This window comes from Malus sylvestris, chromosome 1, assembly GCF_916048215.2.
Source record: "Malus sylvestris chromosome 1, drMalSylv7.2, whole genome shotgun sequence".
NCBI lineage: Eukaryota > Viridiplantae > Streptophyta > Magnoliopsida > Rosales > Rosaceae > Malus > Malus sylvestris.
The window spans coordinates 29,219,753-29,237,305 of NC_062260.1; the positions used below are offsets into that span (position 1 = coordinate 29,219,753).

General features: G+C 37.0%; 3 protein-coding genes across 5 annotated transcripts; 2 read left to right on the forward strand and 1 right to left on the reverse strand.

Annotated features, from left to right (window-relative positions):
* The first annotated feature begins 2,470 nt into the window (after positions 1-2,470).
* On the forward strand, positions 2,471-6,052 carry LOC126624925 (metal-nicotianamine transporter YSL3-like). Its single transcript, XM_050293976.1, has 8 exons — positions 2,471-2,945; positions 3,125-3,519; positions 3,626-3,798; positions 3,977-4,074; positions 4,169-4,303; positions 4,390-4,579; positions 4,676-4,790; positions 4,875-6,052. The coding sequence occupies exons 2-8, from the start codon at positions 3,144-3,146 to the stop codon at positions 5,801-5,803; spliced, it is 2,016 nt and encodes a 671-aa protein (XP_050149933.1). The 5' UTR covers positions 2,471-2,945; positions 3,125-3,143; the 3' UTR covers positions 5,804-6,052.
* Positions 6,053-7,236: 1,184 nt separating this feature from the next.
* On the forward strand, positions 7,237-9,054 carry LOC126625106 (cytochrome b5-like). The gene is made up of 4 exons (XM_050294184.1): positions 7,237-7,381; positions 7,711-7,803; positions 8,442-8,508; positions 8,594-9,054. Exons 2-4 carry the CDS (start codon positions 7,717-7,719, stop codon positions 8,842-8,844), a joined length of 405 nt encoding a protein of 134 aa, XP_050150141.1. The 5' UTR covers positions 7,237-7,381; positions 7,711-7,716; the 3' UTR covers positions 8,845-9,054.
* Positions 9,055-9,607: 553 nt separating this feature from the next.
* LOC126624956 (rab GTPase-activating protein 22-like) lies at positions 9,608-13,629 on the reverse strand. Of its 3 annotated transcripts, XM_050294032.1 has the most exons (6): positions 13,234-13,629; positions 12,986-13,135; positions 12,053-12,188; positions 11,883-11,932; positions 11,302-11,355; positions 9,608-11,158 (listed from the first exon to the last, which is right to left on the reverse strand). In XM_050294032.1, exons 1-6 carry the CDS (start codon positions 13,371-13,373, stop codon positions 9,940-9,942), a joined length of 1,749 nt encoding a protein of 582 aa, XP_050149989.1. In that variant the 5' UTR covers positions 13,374-13,629; the 3' UTR covers positions 9,608-9,939. The 3 variants fall into 3 exon arrangements, with proteins under 3 accessions (XP_050149989.1, XP_050149980.1, XP_050149973.1); XM_050294023.1 differs by lacking the exon at positions 12,986-13,135; XM_050294016.1 differs by having other exon boundaries at positions 12,986-13,376.
* Positions 13,630-17,553: the final 3,924 nt, after the last annotated feature.

Here is a 17,553-nt window from a genome sequence, read left to right on the forward strand (position 1 = left end):
CGAAACAAACGGAATTTCATAACGTATTTGGTTAAATTTGAATGGTTGCTAAAAAAAAAAGATCCAAAGAATCCAAACTATCATCTATGAAGACATTTCGTCTTCTGTGAGTTTTGCGGACTTATTTGTGGTCCCAAAATGTTCATATACATTCCTTTAGCGATATGATATGGTGTTCGTGGACTTTTAATTATTTTAAAAAATAAAATACGATATAGAGAAATAATAAGGAGATTCTTTTGAATGTGGAACTCTTAATGGACTGTCTCATACTTCATGTTTTTTTTTCACAATGTTTTGTAATGTCGGCATAAAAATTAACGTTAAATTATGAGGTGACAGAAAGTCTATGAAAAGTTTCACTTTTGAGATAGTCCATAAAGGTTAGCAGCTAAGAGCATTTCTAAAAAAGATGTCAAAATAACCACAAGATGTAGTGCAGTTGGCAAATGCCACCTTCAGTTAGCAGGGGTTCGAAACCAGTTGAGAGCACTTTGTGGCCATAGGCAAGCCGAATCTCGAGCAGAGATTAGTCCCACCCTTCGGGTCTAGGGACACTTTGTGGTTTTTACCAAAAAAAAAGAAAAGAAATAAGATGTCAAATTTAACATGTCAAACTTTATTTGATTGATGATATGGCAAATTGAATATAAATGTTAAATTAAAGTGAGATAGAGAGTAAGGAATCAAATGACTCAACTATCACGTCATTTATTACATCTCCATTGAAAAACAACGTCAAATTTCCAGATCTTACAATTAAAAAAATTGTATTTTTATCACTCATTCTTATTGTTGATGGATGAGTGAAATAAATTTATAATCAAATTAGGAACTTAAAAGTCAAAGAAAAAGAAAGAATATGCCTTGTCAGCGCTCTTTGCACCATTAACAATCATAGTATTATATGGTGTTACCCTGTAGGTTTACAAGTTGTTTACCAATATTAGTTGAATCTCTAAGCAACTTTTCAATGGCCATGAAAACTTTTGCTTTATATACGCATTATTTCCAAATACTTTGGTTTTTTTTTTTTCAAAAAAGACAGCCTGGTAATTTGCTTTTTTTGAGATCGAAAAAAATTACTAGAAACACTTTAGTTTTTTTATTAAGATTTATTTGGATATACTTTTAAAATAACTGAAAGCGTTTTTGATGAAAATATTTTTTAAAACAATCGTTAGTAAAAATGCTAGTACATCCTGTAAAAGTACGTAAAGTGTTTCATGAAAGAGGTATATAACTTGTGCTTCTTGTAAAAAACACTTCAAGTGCTTTTGAAATCTAAAAATAATTTTTCTAAAAACACTTTTAACAATTTAAAAAGAACATCTAAATAAGTACTTAATCAATGCAGATAAATTGACTGAAAAGAATAAACTATTTTTGGTAAATGACAACCCACCCCCGTCCAAGGAGCCGCACCCGCCCGCTATCGGGTTTTGTGGTCCACTGTCTGCAGCTTGTGGTTATTGACCTTACCTTTTAAGTCTATTTGTTTTGTTTTTTTTCATACCCTGACATTTGATTTGAGTGCGAAGAATTGAGCTGAGACGCAAAATGAATATTCCGTTATCTTGGATTACGGCCCCTCGTTCACATAAAGAGAGATCTTTTGTGGATTTCATTCATCAAGGTTACCAAATTAAGTGATCCGAATTTTTGAAATTTCATTAAACGGTCCAAAATTATTATAGTTATTAAGGGATCAAAACATGTATGTTGTTGAATGAAATTTTATATATCCAAATCACTTGATTCGATGATCTCAATGAAAAGGATCCAAAGAGGATCACTTTCCGTTCACATAAATACCAAACGCGCTTGACAAAAACCTTACCAAACGAGCCAATCTTGTTGGCATTTCATTTCTCTTTTTATTTATTATTTTGTGGGGAGTATAAGAAAAGCTCAGTCTTTTCCCAACCGAGTGCGCCATGTTTAAGTATTGATTTGGTACTAAGGTACTTTTATAAAAAATAGGTATAAAAAAAAGTTAAGCTCAAAAAGGTATTTGGTAAACACTTAAAAACAATTTATTTTCATAGTTTTGGATGAAAAAACTGAAAACGAGAAGAAACAAAAATGAGCTTTGAAAAAAAGCTGAAAAAGTGAAGAAACATAAATGTTGGATTATATGTTGAATGTTGGATTATGATTTTTTATTAAACGTTGAATTATATATTTAAGATAAAATTTATAAATATTTTTCTTTTAAAAATAAAGTATATTTAGTATTTCACTTTATTTGTTAAGAAAATTAAATTAATGGCACATTAGTATTATACCTTTTTGGATCATTTCACATAGAGTTTACCAAACATTATAATACTGATTTTTTTTCCAAAAGCACTTTTACAAAAAAATTTACTAAAAAATCTGTTACTTTATTTTACAGTTATCTTATTCTCACATCACAACAAAAACAATTTTTTTCAAACACAGCAATACCAAACCAATCCTCAAGTCACACTCATAAAAGCAGTCGTTAAGGAAAAACAGTTTCTTCTTTGTTTTTTTGTTTGAGCGGGGTGGATCGAAAGTTGATATCATGTACTACAAAAGCCTGTTCAGTACTTCATTGCAGTACATGCAGAGACGACGACTTTTCCTCTGAGTTTTCTGCTTCTACTTTTTCCGATCGAATTATAAATATTTTTGGCGTGTGGTAGCCACTAGCCATTCCTCAAATTCTCAGCACAAACAACAGCGTGGCAGTGGATCAGTGGGGCTTTTTCTTTCTTTCCGTTTTCTCTGTAAAGTTTTGATCTTTTTGGCGGGTTCTTGCGAGTCAACCCTCTCTCTCAACGCAATAAGCAATCTGGACGATTTCAGATTTCAGATTTCAGATTGCAGATTGAGAAAAGGGTTCGTCTGCGGATACCCCATTTGTAAATTTCTGAAATTTCCAGCTCTCGATCGAAGAACAAGAAGAGAAAGTTGAGGTAATATCGTTGATGGGTTTTTGTGTTCTTCTGTGTTTATTTCATTTCAGCTATCAGATTAGTTCTTTGATTTTTTGACTGAAATGGTCTTGAGAAAACATGTTCATATCATCAAATTTTCTAAATTTTAGTCTTTCTCTCTCTCACACTCTCTCTCTCATTTGACTCTATCTGATCAGCGAAGGGGTTTTAGACCAAATGGGGAACACCAATGGCGAAAACGGAGAGATCGAGACGTTTGAGACAGAGAATGGACATGGGATTGAAGAGAATGGATGTGAGCCACAGGAGGATTTGAACAGAATAGTCCCATGGAGAAGGCAGATTACAGTCCGGGGACTCGTAGCCAGCGTAATTATTGGGGTAATTTACAGTGTTATAGTGATGAAGTTGAACCTCACCACTGGTTTGGTTCCCAATCTCAATGTTTCGGCTGCACTTCTCGCTTTCGTGTTCATCCGGTCATGGACTAAGCTGCTTCAAAAGGCTGGAGTTGTATCAACTCCCTTCACCAGGCAGGAGAATACAATAATTCAAACTTGTGCAGTTGCGTGTTATAGCATTGCTGTTGGAGGTCAGAAAAATTTCTGCTTTTGTTATTTTTTTCGTGTTGATGATTCGGTTTCATAATATTTTGAAATTTTGAATATGGGGTTTTGCTGAAATATGTGGCATTGCAGGTGGTTTTGGTTCGTATCTGTTGGGTCTAAACCGAAAGACTTACGAGCAAGTTGGGGTTGATACTGAGGGGAACACTCCCGGGAGCACCAAGGAACCAGCGATTGGTTGGATGACTGGTTTTCTATTTGTTAGTAGTTTTGTTGGGCTGCTGGCTTTGGTTCCTCTCAGAAAGGTAAGTCTAACTTTCGATAACACAAAAGGTTTGTTTGTGGGAGTGAAAAAGTAAATTGGGTTACGTTTTTGAACTGCTAAATTATTGAGAAAGAGGTTGAGATTGCTTGTGTGTTTGAAATTGACAAAGTTATTGATTCCGAAAGGTGTTTAGAAATGCAGTTTGGGTTGTTTTGCAGATCATGATAATAGACTATAAATTAGCATACCCGAGCGGAACTGCTACTGCTGTCCTTATTAACGGGTTCCATACTCCAAAGGGTGACAAGATGGCTAAGTAGGCATCCGTTTATATGACTTAATCTTCGGTTTAAGACTAAATAGGACTTGAGTTTGAAAGAACTCTTAACATGTTGAGATTCTTCTTGCAGACAGCAGGTCCACATGTTCATGAAATTCTTTTCAGCTAGTTTCTTGTGGGGTTTCTTTCAGTGGTTTTATTCTGGAGGAGAGCAATGTGGATTCGCTCAGTTTCCAACATTTGGATTGACCGCTTGGAGAAATTCGTGCGTGCTTTGTGTCTTTCATTTCCCTTCTGCTTGTCATGATTGATCCTTCTCTCGTTATTGATTGCATAAATTGAATTTTGCAGATTTTACTTTGATTTCAGTATGACTTATATAGGAGCAGGAATGATCTGTTCTCATCTCGTGAACTTATCTTTGCTCCTCGGCGCCATTCTCTCTTGGGGAGTAATGTGGCCATTGATAAGGGGTCTTAAGGGAGAGTGGTTTCCTGCAACTTTATCGGAAAGTAGTATGAAGAGTCTAAACGGTTACAAGGTTTGGACTAGACATTCAAGTCCATTTCTTAACCAGATTCTTACTGATTTTGTCATAGAGATCAATTGAGTTTCGTGTATCTTTGTTTTGCTGCAGGTTTTCATTTCCATTTCCCTGATACTAGGAGACGGGCTGTACAATTTTCTCAAGATACTATATTTTACTGGCTCAAACATCCACATGAAAATGATGAACAAGAACCTTAAAACAGGTAGTGTGCGACTTTGCATGGTTTATGCTTTGTGTGCGAAATGAAATAATTTGAGTCCATCATTACACTATCTCTCTCCTGCAGCTTCAAATAACAAGAATGCAAATGTTGATGATCTTCGACGAAATGAAGTCTTCATAAGGGATAACATTCCCGTTTGGGTAGCGTGCGTAGGGTACACCTTGTTCTCTGTCATCTCCATCATTATCATCCCGCTTATGTTTCCTCAACTGAAATGGTATTATGTAGTCGTAGCCTACCTAATTGCACCCTCTCTAAGCTTCTGCAATGCTTATGGTGCGGGTCTAACTGACATGAACATGGCTTATAACTACGGGAAAGTGGCTCTCTTTGTGCTTGCTGCCGTAGCTGGGAAAAACGATGGTGTTGTTGCTGGACTTGTAGGCTGTGGTCTGATCAAATCAATAGTTTCTATCTCCTCCGATCTGATGCACGACTTAAAGACTGCTCATCTCACACTCACGTCTCCTCGATCAATGATTTTAAGCCAGGCTATTGGAACGGCCATAGGCTGTGTGGTAGCTCCTCTTACATTTTTTCTCTTCTACAAGGCCTTTAACATTGGGGATCCAGAAGGTGAATACAAAGCCCCTTACGCCATCATATACAGAAACATGGCAATTCTCGGCGTTGAAGGCTTCTCTGCCCTGCCCCAGCATTGCTTGCAGCTGTGTTATGGTTTTTTCTCATTTGCCATAGCAACTAATCTGCTGAGAGATCTTGCTCCTAAGAAAATCGGGAAATATGTTCCGCTTCCAATGGCAATGGCTGTCCCGTTCCTCGTTGGAGCGTACTTTGCAATTGATATGTGCATGGGGAGTTTGGTTGTGTTCGTCTGGCACAAGCTGAATAATAACAAGGCAAGTTCAATGGTTCCGGCAGTTGCTTCCGGTTTGATATGTGGAGACGGGTTGTGGATTCTCCCTTCGTCGATTCTTGCATTGGCCAAGATTCAACCTCCCATCTGCATGAACTTCTTGGCAAATAAGTAGAGCTGAGTTTGCGCCGTAGACTCGTAGTTGTGTTTTTCGAGTACATATAATTTCTGCAGGTGCAATTTCAGCACAGTATAGGGGAATTAATGATAATAGTTTAGTTCCCTAATATGTAATTTCAGGTAATACATAAAGTAATGTAGCATTAGTATAGTAGATGACGGAACACTGTCCTGATCAGCTGGCTTAACCCGCATTTTCCATATTGTATCTGCATTTTCCCCTATGAGATTGCACCTTCTTCTTCTTCCTTCCGTCGTAGACTACTACAGTATCTACGTAGATATACGGGGTTATCTTCTTCATATTTACCTCTTTTATACCTTGGTCCCAATGATCCTATATATTGAGTCTTCGTCTTATAAAGCAAGGGCTGATAACACTGTATTGATCAACTAGCTTAATCCACGTTTGTTGTATCGATAAGGTTGGAGCCGGTGAAAGATGCATGGTTTAAGAAGTTCACACATCAGATGCAAGACATCCATTTTTGGACCACCACCACCGATGTATGTCAATGACTGGTATTGTTTTCTGCTTGGTTTGCCAGCACCCCCGAAGGTGAAAACTTTAAGTTCAACTTTTCAACTTTTAGTGCTTTCTATAAGCAATTTTAAGGCTCGTTTTTGGCACGGTTGGCAAAAGCACTAAGCAAATTTTAGTGCTTTCTAGATAAGCATTATATGGCTGGTTTGGAAGTGCTTTTAAAATGACTGAAAGCGCTTTTAAATGTTTTTAGGTTCCAAAAGCACTTGAAGTGCTTTTCCTAGATTCATTTGTCTTTTTACTAAGGATTAATTCTGAAAACTATTGCACCAAAAACGATTTCAGTCATTTTGAAAAACACCTGCTTTTAATAAAAGCGCTTTCAGCAAAAGTGAATATAAGTAAAATTATATCCTACAAAACCATTCCCAAACTGGCCGAAGACTAGGCCTTTGATGCCCGGAGGCTGTGAGCCAACTCCAAGTCGGGGGTTGGTTTCAAGTTTCAACCTTCTTTGGCCACCGTCATGTGTTTTTCCAGCATAAAAAATCATGTATTTAAATAATATCACACATTAATTAAAAATTGTCACGTGGTGATACGTTTTTGAAATGTTCATACCAAAAATTGAAAAATTAAAAACGTTTAGGAATTTGCTTCTGTGTGGTTTCTAGTTTTTCGTTGGTAGGCAGAAACCTATGGGAGAAGGTTTTTGGGTACAGTTTGCGACGAGACATGTTTACCTTTTAAAAAAGAAAATTAATGAAAAGAATTTGAAAATTTTGAATTTTAACGATAATAACAAAATAAAGGGTAAAATGAATAGTACTATGATTAGCTTTGTAATGTAAAAATATGATTTTTCGTTAAAGTAAACAGTATCAGGAGTTTTTCGTTAAAGTTATTTTTTAAAAATCATATAAGTCCTAGATAACAAGTGCGTAATTTTCCTGAATTCGAAGGGCATTTTGGGAATCCACAAGATCTCGTCCGTATATGGCTCCCTAAATCAAATTGCTGACTTCCTACTCTGAGAAAACAAAGCGGCACGGTTCATCTCGCAGTCGCAGAGCCTGCTCTCTCTCGCAGGTGAGTCCCAATTCTTCATCAATCTTTGTTCTTCAATTCACGATCTCTCTCTCTTGTTAATTTTTTTATTTGTTTTAGAATTTGTGTTCAATCCTTCATGGGTTTTAATCGGTATTTCAAAATTTTGTTGTCTGTGATTGGTGGAAGCTGTTTTTGTTGAAATTTCGAGGCCTTGGTGCATAATTTTTTGTGGGTTTTAATTGGTTTTTCAGAAGTTTGGTTTTTGAGATTGGTAGAAGCTGTTGTTTGATGAAATTTCGAGGATTTGGTGCACAAATTTATGTGGGTTTTAACGTTTTTGGTGATTTGTGCATGGACCATGGTGGCAGTGAAAGATGGCTTCAGATCCAAAAGTTCACGTATTTGAAGAGGTAGCGAAGCACAACAAAACCAAAGATTGCTGGCTGATTATTGCCGGGAAGGTCAGATCTTTATCTTGATTGGATATTTGCTTCTTGTACTGTAAAATTCGGTTCCCAGTTGATTGATTGATTTATCCTTTGTTTGGTCGCTGAGAAAATCTAGGAATATGAGAAATACCCCCGACCCAGAATTTGACTATTATATTTTTGCATGTCAATGTGGTCGTGTTCGTCACGGTCCCACTCCTCAGTGGTCGCCTTGTATCAGTCCCTTGATATGATTTTGGTTAATTCAATGGAACTTTAACGAAAAACTCGTGGGACTATTCATTTTAACGAAAAATCACATTTTTACACTAAAATGTCAATCATAGTACTATTCACTTTACCCTTTATTTTGTCTTTATCGTTAATACTCAAAGTTTTCAAGTCATTTTCATTAGTTTTCCTTTTGTAGGTAACTTTAACGAAAAACTTCCGGTACTGTTTATTTTAACGAAAAATTTTCAATACTGTTCACTTTAACGAAAAGCCCTTTTCATTAGTTTTCAAGCATTTTTCATTAGTTTTCCTTTTGTACAAACATAAACCAAGATTGTATGGAGTTTAGATCTTAAAACTAAATCTGCTAGCTGCGACAAAAACTTTGATAGTTAGAATAGGCTGATTTACCGATGGTTTGGAATGTCAATTTTCAGGTGTATGATGTGACACCATTCATGGATGATCATCCCGGAGGCGATGAAGTTCTTCTATCTGCAACTGGTAAGGCATTCGTTTAATACGTACCCTTTTTCTCAACCTGCAAGCCAGTAGGGTTTATGAGACTAATTTTGTTTGAAAACTGTAGGGAAAGATGCAACAAATGATTTCGAAGATGTTGGTCACAGTGATTCAGCCAGGGATATGATGGAGAAGTACTACATTGGTGAGGTTGATCAGTCAACTGTCCCATTGAAACGGACTTACATTCCACCACCACATGGTCAATACAATCCTGACAAGACATCCGAATTCGTGATCAAGATTCTACAGTTCCTGGTTCCGCTCTTAATCTTGGGGTTGGCCTTCGCTGTCCGTCACTATACCAAGAAAGAGTAGTCTTTCTATTTCAGTATATCCGCTTGTAAGGATTAGTTACTCATCAAGATTCTGCGATTGCTCGTTTCAGTTATGTCGTTCTTGGTTTCCGTCATTGTTCATCCGACGGTCGGTCGGTCGGTTGGTTTCTAGCGTCTTTTTGGTTATAAGGTGATTGACAGATTGTACAACGGTTGATCTTAAATTAAAGGATTGTTCTTCTTGTTATTATTTCCATATGAATTCCTGTTCATTATTTGTTGTTGATCTCACAAAGGCAATTGTTGTGTGTTGCATTTGAAACCAGTGTGTGCTGGTGTCAATGTCGCAGGTTTTGTTTATGACGTTTTACCTTTTTTGTGGATTCGTTCCACCATGTGATCCTGGACGCTGCAGGAAATTGTGGGAATATTAGCCATTTTAGAGACCGCGTATTGATAAAACTCCAGGACCACATGATAAAACGAATTCACAGAAAAGTTCCAGTTTTTCTCCTCTCTAAACCCAGAACAGGACATACCACGAGCATCTTTGAGTTGGGTTCTTACAGATCACATACAGAAAGACTCGAACCTATACCTTGGGCCAACAAAGAGACCGATCTTACCAATTCAACCAACCCACGTTGGCAGGGTGGAATTATCTCCCATCTTTCACCAAAAGACATAAATAAACAGAGATAAACTTTAGCAAGGCTCCTCAACTTTGAAGGGCAGTTTAGGAGGAACAGAAGGCCTATAACTCGTGGGCGTGGTTATATTTTTCCAAAAAGAAACAAAAAAAATTTATTTCTTTTTGATAAGCAACAAACAGTGTTATTTCTAAATTGGACAATTTGGGAACACATGGAATACTCATACAGGAGTTTTACCTGCAAACCATGGAATCACGCGGTAAAACAGAGAACAATACAACGCAGATAAATCTAAATAATTAATCTTTTCAACGTTTGACACCACCACTTTTAAGCAAGCTTGAATAAAGTGGTAGAATTGATTAGCAGAGACTCTGATAGTCTGATTGGAGTGAGCTCCCGACGTGCCTATTTTGGATGCTCCGAATAACCGGATTCCGAGAAACAACCATGATAACGAACCATGCTACCGATATATGCAGTCATGAGAAAGATGTCTCTATCTTGTCATGGAGGTTTACCACCAAGTCATGTGCATCGTCGAGGAGCTTCCATATATCAAGTTGCCCAGACATGCTGTTGCACTCCCGGATAATCTCATCCATGCTGCTGTACTTCTCGATTATCAGTTTCCTCTTCTGCAATACGGAAGCTGCGATTGCAAAAAGTAACAAATCGTCTGTTGGTGGGGCTCGTTGCCTTATCCTGCTCCACGCAGATTTTCCGATCCCTGCCCTAATGGCTGCTTGATCGGCCCACATTACCTCCCAGAGGCATACTGTCTGTTCGAATGTTAACTCTCTCCTAAATAGCACAACCACCATCCGATAAACGAAAAAGCAATCCTCCGCCTGGAGCTTCTCCAAGTGCCTGTATAGGTGGGAGTCCTTACATTTGATAATCTTAGAAACGATACTCAACTGCTTTCGGATCCCTACCTCGTCAAGCCTAAAATTATGTCGAGCCTTCTTCATGAAACCGACAAAACACCAGAAAGCCTCGTGATCCTCTGTTATTACAGCAGCTATAGGAGAAAGCAGGTCACTCATACCCTGGCAGTAACCAATTTCGGGATCATAGAGTGCATATGCTTCAAGAATAGCAACCAGTCTAGCAGCATGGAAAATTCTGCAAGGCTCCAAGTGACTGTAATCTTTCAACCCAACAGCCTCAGCAGAACGTGATGCCCTATCGTGTGACACTTCAGCTTGAGATGGGGAGTGCGGAATCCAATCTGAATTAGTTCGTATTGCATCAAGGCGTATGATCCGCTGCCATGTGGCAAAATCCTCACTGTTTAGCTTTGGTTGGACTTCCGTCCTCAAGGGAGAAGATTCATCCTTGGAAGTCAAATCAGGATCATTTTCTTCCCTCCCTTCACATGAGGGGAAAGCCTGAATCACCTCAGGTTCTTCAGAGGAGTCCGAGTCAGATGAGTCAGAGTCTTTGGCATCCGCATTTGTGTTTTCTCTTGAACCATCATCATCTCCATCCAACAACGTACTGGAAGGGTCATCTGAGTATTCAGCATCTGGTATCTTATCTTCACTAGAAAGGGATTCCCTGGCGCTAACCACATCCTCAGAGCTGGGTGAATCTGTATCATGGGTGAATCTACAACTGTCCCCATTCAACTTGGAGCTATCATTTTTGCGCTTTGTGAGTCGGCGGCACTGTCTGCGGAGTTTCTCATATTCCTTTCTGCAACAAAATATTCAAACAACGTACCATAAATTTAGCAAGGCCAATGGATAAGAAACAGAGAATTACTAAACTGGAGAGAATTTATTCAACTTATGCAACATAAAGCTAGAAAAGAAACTATATGGAATTGGCATTAGTACCTTTTCTGAGATCTTACAACATCTCTTTCTTCTTTTGAACTGTTTAATTCATAGCTGTTAAGACAGAGAAATCCAGTCAACATATGTACGTATGGTTTCATCACTTTCCGAAAACAACATTTTAATGTATATGCAGAACAGGAACCAGTACAGTGGTCAGATTTTATTTCAAAAACTCATGCCATCAACTCAGAAGGAATCGCATTACACTTCTTAAGTGGAGAAAAAAAATACTTTCTTGAAGCTTTGACTCTTACATTGACTACACAACGAAGTGTTTGAAAGCACAAAATGTCAGGTCTAAGCCTAAAATGAGCTGCTCCCAACCCAGAACCAGACCTAAATAAAAGCTCATGTATCTAGCAGTCATTATGTTTGATTTGGACCTAATGAGACGTCTAGAAGCAATAATCTAGACGAATAGTAGGGAAAGAGCATATAATCCTCTGCTAGGAATGATACACCAAAACACCTGATGGTGAAGCCAAAATATCACATAGCGAGGTCTATCTCAGAGATGCAAGGTATTAATGCAGCAATGTTTTAGTTAAAAACTTAAAAGAGGAGTTGGACATGCTTACACTCCAAGGAGGAATGGCCAAACTTCTGCCCTAATACTTGGATCAACACCCTGCATTCAAAAAAATTTAAGATGAATAACGTCAATGATGGACGCATGAATACATACAAAAATTAGATGTTAGAGCATTCTGAACACAAAAAGTATAATACGAATGCAACAGCGACTCACCCCACTGCGAACTTTCTTCACCAACTTAACTCCACCATCTCGAAGCTTTCCATCAGGCGTAAAGAAAAGCCTCCATTGCTGAGGTGAAAGGGCATGTTTTCTTTTCCTGCGGGACCAAGGCGACTTAAGACGAACCCTGAAAATAAAACAATACGTGCAATTAGTAATGGTAAGATTAAGGAAGCATCAACTGAATGAAAAATAGTAAGGCCTAAATGAACGAAAATGTTAGGCCAATAAAAACATCCTAAAAGTTGAACCCTTCATATAAAAGAAACAGTCTTGCCATAAGTGAACAGAATAATAGATCATTTCAAAAGTCTGGATGTTCTACGGATGCTGCCTCGAAGGGCCAAGTCTAAGCAAATCAACTTGCTAGAGAAAATTATCGACAAGGATTAAAATGCCGATTAATGCAATAGCTTTGCAGCTTAAACAATTGACTTTGAATATCCAAAACATTTCAATCCATCTATCTGTTGAGAAGATTAGTAAAACCTAACTCGATTCGGGTTTATGACTTATTAAACCACTGCATTGTTGCTCAGTTGCAGCTTAAAATACAAACTTCACACTTATCATATTAAAACATAAAAACCTTAATTTGACTGGAACCATGAGACAAAAACAACACAAATCTTCTACAAGCAAATCGATACGCAAATGAAACCACCAATGTGGCTTGCCCAACACATCGAAGTATCGAACCCACAATTTTTTAAGCAACTGAAAGAGTAACAATTTTCAAGGAGGACCAAAATGCGAATGAAGAAGGTGACCCGAAAGAACGAATTGACGAGAAAACGCCATTAAAACAGTGGAACTGAGCTAAAATTGGTACTAAAAACATGAACTTGAAGCTCCCCGGGATCGGGATCTAAGAGCGGAAACTAAAAAGAAAAGCTTTGGAGAAAGAGAGAGAGAGAGACTCACCGATCAGAGGAAGAACAATGAGCTGGTGAAGAAGATGACACGACTAACAGAACCGAACGCAAATAAATCCACGAAGACGACGACGAAGACGAAGAAGGAGATGAATTCGAGCTGGAAGGCGACGACGAAGTGTGAGTTCGTCGTAGAGCTCTCATCTATCAGTGAATTTTTGTCCTAGGGTTTGCGTTTTTCAGAAATTCCAGAGCTTTTTTGAGAAATTTCAGAGCTTTTTTTTTAAATTTCTTTACCTAGTGGCAGTGCAGAACACGGCCACGACCACCGCGAGCCCAGCCAAGGCCGTGACGCCGATGGTCATGTACGACGGCGCCGCCGCCCATAACCCTCCTCCGCCGGAGATGAAGGCGTTTCCGGAACCGGAGGCGATCATGTGAGCAGGGTCGTGAATGACAGAAATGCCCTTGTGATCTGCTGCTTCTTGTGGGAGAGCAAGGACAGGAGGAGGTTGGGATGAATTGAGGATTTTAAATTTAATAATTTTACCCCCAACTGAAAAACTGCAAGTGTGGATGAATGAATGAAATATTGAATTGGGAAAGGCAACTGCTTTGGTTTGGATTTTTGCTTTGTTTTTACTTTGGAAGCCTTTCTCTCTCTCTCTCTCTCTCTCTAGAATCTAGAGAGTAGGAGAGTAGACACCATTTTTATAAGGAGTGAGAAAGAGAGTCAAGTGGAAGAGTTGAGCAAAAAAACAAAGAGTGTGAAAATCCTAACCACAATCCCTAATTTTTTTTTAGAGTAAAGTGTCAATTTGCCCTCTGAACTATCACTCAACTTTTAATTTCCCTCATAAACTTTTTAATTGAAAAATTAAGAACTTAATCTATTTTTTTTTCCGATTTGCCCCCTACCGTTAGTTTTTCATAGATTTCATCAAAATTAACGTTAACTTTTATCGTGAGCAAACCACGTAACTGTCATTTGTGGACAAAACGTCACTTCACTAAACCTTCAGACATAAAAGTTATAGATTCACACATATTTGCATAGGTTTATATTTTAGAAATCTAAGGTTTTCAATTATTTTAAAGAATGAAACGATCAAACTACCCACACATGTTGTGCACATGCTTCCATTTAACAGAATTTTGGATGGAATGAATGAAAAATTAACAGCAGGGGCAAATCGGCCAAAAAAATTAGTTCAAGTCCTTAATTTTCCAATTAAAAAGTTCAAGGGGGAAATCAAAAGTTGGATGATAGTTTAGGGGCAAATCGACAGTTTACTCTCTTTTTTTTTATGAGAAATGCTAACCGCCTCTTTCAAAAGTATGATTTTTCATAAACTCTGTATATTTTGACACAATATTTTATAATATTGGCACAAAAAATGACGTTAAATTGTGGGTTAATAGAGAATTTGTGAAGAGTCACACTTTAAATGAGCTTGTTAGCATTTCTCATTTTCCAGTAGCTTACTAATTCTAGGTCAAGCGTTTCCTTTTGTTTTTTTGTTTTTTTTTTTTTTTTTTGAGGGTAGGTCAAGCGTTTCCTAATTTGTGTTTAACATTAGGTATTGTATACTAATCAAGCATTTTTTTTAGTTAATTGTATTAGGTCTCTTGTCACTTTATTATATTTAGGGATTATATGACTAATTAACCCAATCATGTGAGATGGAAAATTAGGCAATTGGATGCATGATATGACATTACTCCTTTGTTAATTAAGAGGAAATGATTTATGCGTCTCGATTATCTTCTTTTACACTTGTCTATTTTCTCATTCTCATTTGACTTATTTAATTTAATAACTAAATGATATGAGTACATTAGGGATATCATTTCCTGTATTAATTGTTTGTTTGGACTCCTTCTTGAATGATTATAAGTGTTTTTATGACCAATAAAAACACTTGTAATTGCGTTATATACAAATGTTTCTAATTTACAAAAGTATTTTTAGTAGAAGCACTTTGATTTTTAATATGAATTTTAGCGTGTTTCTAATAAAAACACCTATAACAAAAATGCTTATGAGAGAATTCTCAAGAAGAAAATATGTTTTGTAAGTACACTACCATAATCACCACTGTATCAGCATGACCACCACAACTTGTACCTCCGACGCCATCATATTATGCATCGCCATAATCCTGCCACCATGGTCATCACCACCTCCACTGTCCCACCATTGCCATCATTACCATCATCTCACACCACTATCGCTGCCACCACCATCACAACCACATTCTCCATTCCATTACCCTCACCATAGCCACCACCACCTCCATCATCCCTGCATCTCAACCACCATTTTCAAAACCATCCCTCATAACCATTGTTCACACAATCATCCTCTACCATCATCATAGTCGTCATCGTCAGCACCACCACCATTGCCCTCTACCCCACTATTGCCACCACCTATATCCCACCACTACTAACACGTTTATTCTCACCACTACTACCAATACTCCAACCACCATTTCTACCAACTCCACTCTCGTCTCAACCACACTATCCTTACCACCAATGCCACAATTACTACCAAACGTAAAATTTATATACGTATATATATTTTTTTACATTTAGTACCATACGCGTTTTCAATGTTCTCATTCTCTGAAATCATTCTCAAACTAAATTACTAGACACATTTCCAAATCACAAAAAATACAAAATCCTATTTGTCGTTTTCATTTTACGAAACAATTTTTAAAATCGTTTTATAAAACGTTACGAGACGGACCCTAAAAATCTTCCCCTACTTCGATGAAAGAAAATTGAAAACCAGAGCTTTTATGTAGAGTCACAATCAAGAGAAGCAAATTTTAGGGATCTGTGAAGTTTGGTAGGTTTATAACCACAGCCACATGCTTGATTTTAGTTGGGGGAAGAGATTCCGAGAATCTTTCACAAAGATCATCGGATCAAGTAATATGAGTATTTAAAATTTCATCTAACGATAAAAAAATATTATAGTTTTTAAGGGATCAAAACAGTTGGACCGTTGGATGAAATTTCAAAGGTCCGAATCACTTGATCCGGTAATCTTAGTAGAAGAGATCCGGAGATGAACATTTTCCTTTAGTTGACAAGTTCACCAAACTCCACTGTTATTTCTGATTGAGAACTTGCTTCTTACCTCCTCCTCCATAATTATACTAATACAACTACTCCCTTTAATTACTTGACCTCCTCAGCAATCAGCATGCTTAACTTATTATTACCACTCCCATGCTAAAACAAATAAATAATTAATTAACTAACTTCGTGAGATGTTAATAATGTTATCATACTTCAGAGTATTGAAAATTCTACCATTCAAAATTTTTATATCCAATCAAACGATTGTCGAAGAAAATTAAACATTCATTGAATTGAATCTACAAACTGTAACTAACAACGTATCTTACTCACGAGTATTGTAGATTTTTCGTTAACTGCAGTACAATTGCTTTTTCAATGAACTGTTTTAGTTAAACATATTAAAAAATGATCAAACCCAGTTTGACTAGGTCGATTAGGCATGATTAATTTGCTTAAATTAACGATAAAGAAATAGTGGTGTGCCACTTTACTTAATTAGTCATCATGTTATGCACACTTAGATAGAGAGTGCTCAAAATCTGCCCTACTAGTTTTGTTGTTTGTGCAAACTTTGGCACATTGTTAAACCAACTGGAAAAGTGCTTATAGTCAACAAAATCGGGCGAGGTGCTTTTGACATGGTAATGAAAATAAAATCTCTCCTTTTTCTTTTTTTACCCTTTATATTATTATTGCTATTTTTCTTTTTCTTTTACTTTTTTTTTTACTACAGTTGCTCTTTTTCTTTTTTACTTTTCTGTGATCATATACAAGTTACATAAAAAGTAGAGACAAATGTTAGCGGGGATTCTCCAAAAAAATGAGATTTTTCATCAACTTTTTGTCATTTTATGTTATTGGTCTAATGTTTTATAATGTTCGTATAAAAATTAATATTAAACTGTGGAATGCAAAAAATTTATAGAGAGTCTCACTTAAGAAAGTCTTATGACATTTCTCAAAAAACATATGCAAATGATGATCTTATGCAGGGGGACAGGGCCCTTTGTACGTTTGCACTTCTATCACCTATCATTATCATGAAAGATTGTAGACAATGATCTCGAGCCGCGAAGCAATGAAGTTTTTTTAGCTGCAATCGATATGTCGCGTGATGAGAAAGATAATAATATAAAGAGATATCCGAATCACAGTAAACCCTTCAAAGTGAGACCATGGGACAACCAATTCATGCCTGCTGATGTAGAATATGCAGGTTTCATCAATCTGCTGTTCTTAAAGCATGCATCCTCCTTTAACACATTTAATTAAAGAGCGTGAGATCAACTATGTGACCCATTCTCAAAAGTTGTTTTGGCAAAAACTTAATTAGCAAACCTAATGAGGTAATTACCCAAATTCATTAAGCACAATGGTTCCACTATCATTCGTTTTCCTCTCCACTATCACTAACCTTTTTCCTTTTTTCTTTTTGTTTAATGAAGTTTGTCCATGAGATTTGAACTCATAAACTAAATCATCTCAAATTGAATTATCAATAACATCTTAGCACATATG

Coding starts and splice junctions, on each gene's coding strand:
- LOC126624925 (XM_050293976.1), top strand. CDS start 3,144: ATGGGGAACACCAATGGCGAAAACGGAGAGATCGAGACGTTTGAGACA. Junction 4,075..4,168: donor AAGGGTGACAAGATGGCTAA/GTAGGCATCCGT, acceptor TTCTTCTTGCAG/ACAGCAGGTCCACATGTTCA. Junction 4,580..4,675: donor AGAGTCTAAACGGTTACAAG/GTTTGGACTAGA, acceptor GTTTTGCTGCAG/GTTTTCATTTCCATTTCCCT.
- LOC126625106 (XM_050294184.1), top strand. CDS start 7,717: ATGGCTTCAGATCCAAAAGTTCACGTATTTGAAGAGGTAGCGAAGCAC. Junction 7,804..8,441: donor GGCTGATTATTGCCGGGAAG/GTCAGATCTTTA, acceptor GTCAATTTTCAG/GTGTATGATGTGACACCATT. Junction 8,509..8,593: donor AGTTCTTCTATCTGCAACTG/GTAAGGCATTCG, acceptor TGAAAACTGTAG/GGAAAGATGCAACAAATGAT.
- LOC126624956 (XM_050294032.1), bottom strand. CDS start 13,373: ATGATCGCCTCCGGTTCCGGAAACGCCTTCATCTCCGGCGGAGGAGGG. Junction 13,136..13,233: donor GTGTTCTGCACTGCCACTAG/GTAAAGAAATTT, acceptor CTGATAGATGAG/AGCTCTACGACGAACTCACA. Junction 11,159..11,301: donor GTTGTAAGATCTCAGAAAAG/GTACTAATGCCA, acceptor ATTTTGTTGCAG/AAAGGAATATGAGAAACTCC.